Source organism: Parasteatoda tepidariorum, chromosome 9 (assembly GCF_043381705.1).
Source record: "Parasteatoda tepidariorum isolate YZ-2023 chromosome 9, CAS_Ptep_4.0, whole genome shotgun sequence".
NCBI lineage: Eukaryota > Metazoa > Arthropoda > Arachnida > Araneae > Theridiidae > Parasteatoda > Parasteatoda tepidariorum.
The window spans coordinates 19,159,089-19,167,025 of NC_092212.1; the positions used below are offsets into that span (position 1 = coordinate 19,159,089).

General features: G+C 29.7%; 1 protein-coding gene across 1 annotated transcript in view; it reads right to left on the reverse strand.

Moving 5' to 3' along the window:
- The window catches only part of LOC122272050 (carbonic anhydrase 1-like), a 55,260-nt gene extending 49,254 nt beyond the window's left edge, over nucleotides 1-6,006 (reverse strand). The window contains exon 1 of the mRNA XM_071186035.1: nucleotides 5,893-6,006. Coding sequence (XP_071042136.1) covers nucleotides 5,893-5,947 — 55 coding nt within the window. The 5' untranslated portion in view covers nucleotides 5,948-6,006. The remainder of the gene's footprint in view (nucleotides 1-5,892) is intronic.
- Between the last annotated feature and the right edge of the window lie 1,931 nt (nucleotides 6,007-7,937).

Sequence of the window (7,937 nt, forward strand, 5' to 3'; positions counted from 1 at the left end):
TTTTTTTTTATTGAAATGTTAATTAAGGTGTCCACTTAGCTTTAAGGTTACTAATTTTTATTTGTTTAAACAAAATTACTTTGTTACAATATAATATTCTAATACCAAAAAAAGTACGTGCGTGGCGTGAAAATATCTTTTGTGATCTAACTCTTTCAAAAGTACATAAAAATGATTGCCATCAGGGGTGTACATGTAGATTTATTAAATACACCTTGTGTGCCACCTAGGAACCAAATCTAGAACCCGACACTCGACATTTTTGCTCTGTTACAATCGTACCCTGTTACAATTGACCCCACTCTCCCCTACTGTTCAACGACCGAACTTAGGACCTTTGATTACATAGATTTTACTAGCACTTATATCGCATGTACTCAGTTCGTCTGAGCGACTTCGAAGAGCAAACACCTGTCCTTCTGCACAGCGAAGTCTGATGCCTTAATCCAGGGCTACTACAGCCCGAATATGTATATATTTATTGTTTATCCATATAGCTTTTGAATCAGATTTAGTAAAGAAATAATCAAAAACTAATAATTTTAAAAACTCTTGAAAAGAGACTAAAAGCTTGGAGCTATTGTATGTTATAATAAAAATCTTGCAATATAACGGAAATACGTCGTAGACTCTTTTTAAAATCAGCATATTTTTCATAGAGTCAAAACAAAAACAAAAAACTTACTCATGTGACCATTGTTCATAATCATGACTCTGCCTATGGGTTCATCATAGCCATGAAGTTGCAGTCTCTGACGCTCTCCACTGCTCACAGTGTCTCTCGTTATTATGTTAACCGGAGATTGAGAATTTCCACTACAATTAGGATACTTATCGCCCCAATGCAGTGGACCTAATAGAATGAACTCAAATAAGGACAGAGATACCGCTTTGCTACGCTTTGTCAATAAATATTTTCTAGTGTTAACGAAATTTAGGTAATTTTTAGTTTAGTATTTTTCATTTTAAATAATTTGTCCGCCACAATTAATTGAAAATTCAGAATTTCATACCAAGGCAGATTTTTTTTTAAATTGTGACATTTTATTAAAAAAAAAGAGGCGTATTTTTACGTATTTAACAATTTATTAAAAGTTCTGCAGAAAGCGGAGCAGTTGGCATCACTGTAAGTATGTAAAAATTTAGGCTTATTCTGCTGCATAAAACTTGTTTTCATTTTAGTTTGTTATTATGTTAGTCCGTGTTGTACTTGGATATTTTATTACTTTGAAATAAGATGTAGCGAATTTTAAAAAAAAATATTTAAACTATTTTTAGGATTCATAGTTAATTTGAATCAAGACAGAAAAAAATATAGTTGGTATTAATACCATTTCTATAATAATTGGTTTTTCTAAAGCTAGTTTCCAAGCTATAGCATTTCTTAGAGCTATAGATTTCATGTCCTAAAATTTATTAACAATCATATGATCAAAACTGCCAACTGCAAAAAGTTTTGGGGAAAAAAATTTTGATTGGTAGACAACGAAACACAGAAACTTTCAGCTTATTGGTAAATTTTGCAAGCGTTTTAAAAGCTACAGCATGAGAGAACTAAAGCAAAGTGGCCTTTTATATAACCTTTTGAATCATTCGGATGTAGCGAGGTGAAAAATTATTTTAAATAAAACTTACTAACTAAAGAATCATGCATTAAAACATGAAATTTGCCACCACTAGAGGAAATATTTCCCACTAAAGGTATGCAAAGTTGGTAGCCCTAAACATATATATATATAATACATATCAGATAAGATACTGATATATATAATATACTGAACCATAATATACATATGAGAATATTTTTAATTGGGAAAAAGAAAATGTTGATAAATAGTTTATAATTAAGAACAGTGGAAGACTTTTAATTTTATATCATTTTTTAAAACCTCATGGCTGTAAGAGTGTAGGTGTTAACTTATCACTCAAACTATTTAAAGCGGTTATACCGTTAATACACTTAATTAATTGATTTTTGATGAAAAAAAATTGTGTCACCAAACATTTTAATTTTTATATATACATAAAATAAGCATGTTGAAAATCTGACTCTCGTTTTGAGAATATTTTAAGTGCTGGTGAAATTAAACAAATTTTTCCTTCATTAGCAGTTTCTTCATCTCCGCATGAAATATTTTGGATGCTAGATTGACATGAATGTGTAAGAGATAAAATATGCACGCCTGTTATAATAAATCTAAAGAGTAATAACCAATATTTCTTTTCATCAGCAGCTTTGTTATTTTATTATAAATAACACCTAAAACTTCCTATTCACCGCTGTGCGCTTTCCCATTTTTTAAGGGAAATTAATCGATTTGAAGAGATTAATTGAATTTCTTCTTGTAATGTATATGGCCTCGTTAAACTGTCCCACCATAAAGTGCTCGACTTCATGCGTAAGTCTTCAGGTTACCAAATTTGAGAGTTATCCCCTCTGCAGAGGATCAAAATCGCAATGGCATATTTTACGGATCATTCTCAGGTATGTTTCGAAGACCGTCACCAATAACCCATTATGCAGCTAAAGTGTGACGTAAATAAAGCACCTACCTACCTCTTGCTATTTACTTTTTGAATCAGATCATTTTCGAGGTGAATCATTTAAGCATTTGAGATTCCTATCCTACTTAGACACCATTGTTATCTTATCATTGTTTAAACAAGTGAGGCATTGTTTCCTTTTCCTCTTTATTACTTAATGCTTAATCGAATGAGGCTGTTCACGAATCAAAAGAACGAATAATTGAAAAGCTATTTTTCGTATAAAAAGAATTTCATACTCTTGACGTGTTTTTCTGTAAATTTTATACTCTACTATCTATAGTTTATCTGAACACATTTTCTGAATACTGGCGACACATTATCCGATTTAATTTTTTATGCTGAATTGAATGAAATATAGTTAGTGTCAGTAAATAGTTTTAAAGTAATAGTGTGTTTTTTCATAGTACGTACAAGCCAAAAATAGTGCTTTTTATACAAACGAAGCCCATTGTTACTTTTCAAATATTACCCCTTTTGCTTATGTTTAGTTTAAAACGATTAAGCTATAAAATACATAGGCTATACATACATGTCTCCGGGTCATCCTCAGGGATGTTTCCCAGACCGTCACCAGTAGCCCACTGTGGAGCTCTAGTGCGACGCAAATAAAGTACCTACATGCCAATCTTAAAAAAAGCTAGTGGAGCCAATGTGGCTCAGGGAATAGGGCGTATGCCTCCCAATGACGTCACGGACGTCACGGTGAACGGACGTCACGGTGAACGTTGACAACACTGGTCTAGTAACCAGTTTGTACTCTATATCCACGCCCTCTAGTGAACTGCGGTTTTTGTTTATTGCAGCTGTACATAATTTGTTCTTTTTTTATTTGATTTATATAAGTTGTAATGATTAATAATAATTGATAACATTTAGTTTCTTTGCCAGAAAAATCTGAAATTCGCAAATTNGATTGATACGAATACGACCGCGGTGCTGACATGAATTATCCACTGTATTTTACGGATCGTGGGTTGCAATCCCCTTGCCGTAGAAGGTTCTCGCAGTTTTCCTCTCTATGTAACGGAAATGCGGGGTAGTCCTATCAAGAAGTCCTTAACGAATTTTAGTTTATCCCAAAGTTTAATCCAGGAGTTCCATTGTCTTCTGGATAGAGTTCAAAATTACAAGCATTGATAGTTGTAAATTCAAAATTGGATCGGATGTTCAAAGCTGGTTATAAAATAGAAACAGGCAAGAGCAGAAAGGCGAGTAAGGAATTTTTCTGCTATCATTTATAGTAACATAACAAAGCTTTCTATAAAATCTATATATTGTCGGTCAATTTTTCCGCAAAAGCTCCGTCTTTTTTGCAATAATTACATTACTATGTCAAATTGAAATATTATTTTATGAAAATCCTTATTCCTACTTATGAATCTCCTTATGCATATACCATCATAATCATGCAAAGTTTAAAGCTCTAAATAAATAGTAAACATACGAGTGATTTAATTTCAAAGTGGCCGGATTACTTATTGATCAAAAAGGACATCACTATGGGTGAGAAGTGAGATTTTATGCATTGGGTAGTGTTTGCTTTAACTTCGGCTACAGTATTCACTTTCACGTGTGCTATACATTTATGTTGCTGTGTGCATTATACATTCTAAACATTTGTACGAAAAACTAAAAGATGTCTACAATCACCATACTTATATTAATTATCTATCAGGACCCAGTAGTACTGATAATATTTTCCCTGATATCAGTGCCTTTTTAAAATTAAGTAAATTGAATATTTGTTTTCGATTGAACAGCCATTTCTTTTATTAAATGCTTTTTTTTCTTAAACTTTGGGCTTGAAAACACATTTGAAAATTAATGTAGTTCTATATCTTGAGACTATAATAAATCAATAATAAATTAATTAAATCGAAATAAAGCATAAAAAACTAGCTTGTTTAAAGGCAGAATTTTCAGCAATTTTCCAAAATCGCTGCGAAGCCGGACAATACGTACCATCTATCCTTTCCCCACAAGTAGTGATGTCATTTTCGATCAATAGCATGATCCGGTCACTTTGAAGTTCATGTGCTCGTGTAAATATATGCAGCGATTGCCAAGAATCATATTTTCAGAGCAGATTCTTTTTTATAAACATTGTGATTGGACAAGAGTTTCAGTATTATCATTTGTTTTTCAGGCGAATCAAAAAAATTTTACCCATCATAATTTAACAATGATTTTGGTATCTTTGTAAGATAATTAAGAATTATAAGTAACCGTGTGTAAATAAATGCATCATCGATACTAGTAAATAAAATAATTATAACTACGAAAAAATAATAATATTCGAATAAAATACTTGCTTATGCAATGACTTACCGTTAGGTAAGCTTAAATCATAAGACCAATCCTTGTCTTCGTCAGCAGGGCAATCTTCTGCAGATACGATTGCAAAACCTGTAATACATTTATTTGCTTTTTGGACTTTTTTTTACATTAGCAACATCTAATAATTTCTTAGTCTTTAGGAAATTTTAAAAAAAGTGCCGCCGGTTCAGAATTCAATCAAAATTCTGGTTCAGAATTGGAGATTTGTATAAGGTACATAATTGTATGAATACAGAAGCTTCTGCGATTCTTTTAAACTTTAAAAAGCGGTGGTAGTATTCTAAAAAGAAAGCTAAAAAGTTTCTTTTTCTTAACTGACTTTAAAATTAGAATACAAATCAGTGATTTTACAACTTAATATATTTATTTGGAAATATCGATTGTAGTGATGAATAAGAATTTAGTAAAATACATCTCTTTTCATACATTTAATACTACTTTTTAAGACGTGTGCGGTACCAGTACATATAAAAAATTTTCTTTATATATAGAGATTAACCCTTTGCTTATGGTATGCAATGTTGTACCCGCCGTAAGCATGAGGTTAAACGATTTTCTTAAACGTTTTTGTTAGATTGGTTAACAAAGAGTAATTATATAATTGTCAATTTATAAGGGCGTTGATAAAACTTTCTGTTACTTGAAACAACATTTATGTAAAATCTAAAATTCCAGAATTTTGAAGTTTAAAAAAATTTATTTTACCTTCAAAGAAATACCAATAGTTTAAATATGTGTCTATAATTTGTCTACGTCTAATACGTATAAAATATAATTTGTCTACGTTAAATATTTGTCTGAGTCTGATCTATAACTTAAGCAGTTATACTTTAGAATGTTAGTAAATTAGATTAATTTGTAAACTTTTATTATTATTTTATAACCATTTCATAAAAACTTTATCAGCGAACCTACAAGTTAGCAAATATGTAATAAAAAAATACCCGAGATGTTTTGTTTTTTTTTAAATTTGAAAAATATAAAGTAGTAAGAATAGAAATAACTTACAAAAAGAGTAAATAACTAAAGATAAAGCTAACTGCACAAAACGCTTATAATCCATGGTGCTTTCGTTTACTGAGAAGTGAATGATTTGCTTAATTGTGAATTCACTGTTCTTATACTCATTTCCAATCATTTCCTGTTATCTAATAAAGGTTTCATAAATTAATCATTGCGAATCAGTGTCAATTTTGTTTTTAAACACTCGGACTGTTTTTTGAAATTACTAGTCAAAATTGCAACGGTATTTCCCCATCGATCTCGAAGATTATGATTGATAAAAAACAAAGGTGAAAATTATGCGTGGTGACATAGTACTTTTAATGCAAATCTCATGGAGGCTAATTGGGAATTGAACCTATTAATAGAAGTTTCGCGAAACAACATCTATTAGATTTTAACCTAAATCATCATTTTGTAATTCATTACAAATTTTTAACTCGTAGCAGACACTTTTGTTTTTATCATGTTTCATCTACATCATCATTTTTGTGTTAAACTTTATCATCATGTAGAATGTGCCTAGTATAAAAAAAAGTATTTTTTATAAGAATTTAAATATTAAGAAAAACATTTCCGGTTTTTTAATAACTGATCTACATAAATGTAATATTAATTAATAAACTTATCCTACGGAGAAAGTTCATTACTAGAAATAGTAGTTCATTTTCATAGGTAAGTAGACAAGAATTATTTTAATTAAGTACAGTATTAAAATGCGACTAGCAAAATATGATGGGGTTTTTATATAAAGTGTTTTGAGTATAAAATAACGCTATTTAAACTTTTATTTTCTCTCGATCATACATACGGAGATAGCTCATTAATATAAACAGTGAATTACGAAGATAATTAGACAAGAATGATTTTAATTAAGTACAATATTAAAAATGCGATTAGCTAAATATGATGTTTTTTTATATACATATATAAAGTGCTTTGATTATAGAATGAATGCTATTTACACTTTTATTTTCTCCCGATCATAGATACGGAGATAGTTCATTAATAGAAAAAGTTCATTTACAAAGGTATTTAGACAAAAATTATTTTAATTAAGTACAATATTAAAAATATTTGACTAGATGTTTGTTTTATATATGGGTCATTCTCACAAAAACAGTCATTTTCATGTCCCCAGTATATTTTATGTTTGTTTTACAACTTACGAAAAAAAAATTCAGGGAAAGTGTCCTTCAGAATGCAGGCTGCCAAAAGAATAAAAATGAAATTATCAATTTTTATTTTTTATTTATTTTAGGTAATTAAAATATACCAATATGTCATTCCCTCAATTGTCCCCACTGTTGATTTAAAAAAAGAAAAAATTGTTTCTGAAATAAAAATAAAAAAAATTACAAATTCGTGTTTTTTATTTCAGACTATTGAAATATAGAATTCGAAAAATCAATTATAAATTTAATTTCTGATAAAAATATTAACATAGCACTATTTTAAACTTTGTCCCTAGTGTTTCGCGTCATTCCCTCACAATCTTCTCGGAATAAAAATATTTTAATAAAAACTTTAGCAGTTAACAACTGGCATCATAGAACAAAATTGCAGTATGTTTCCATCTTTAACTTAAAGAAGCTTTGCTATGGAATAAATTTGAATGAATCCAACCAGGAAAAAATTTTTACGTTTGTCATTCCCTCATGTCGTTTTTTAGAGTAAAATAAAATACAACTTCATCGAGAAAGTGGATAATTATATGTTGCTTTCTTGTATGAATATAATGGTATGCGATTGATTTCAGAAATTAATTAGGCCTAACTGGTATTTTTAAATTTTATTAAATTTGTCATTCCCTCACTAGTGTATAAAGTGAGGGAATGATGCTGAAGTGAGGGAATGATTCAAGATGAGTATATTATTAAAAAAAAATTTGTTCAATCTAGCCAGCCAATTTTATTTTCCAAACCTTTAAAAACTATTAAGTATATAAAACTAAATTATAATAAGTGTTAGATATACTTAGTATGTTATCATTTTCAAACTTGAGGTAGCTGTAACTTAGAGAAAAACATGTATTAAAATAAAATATCATT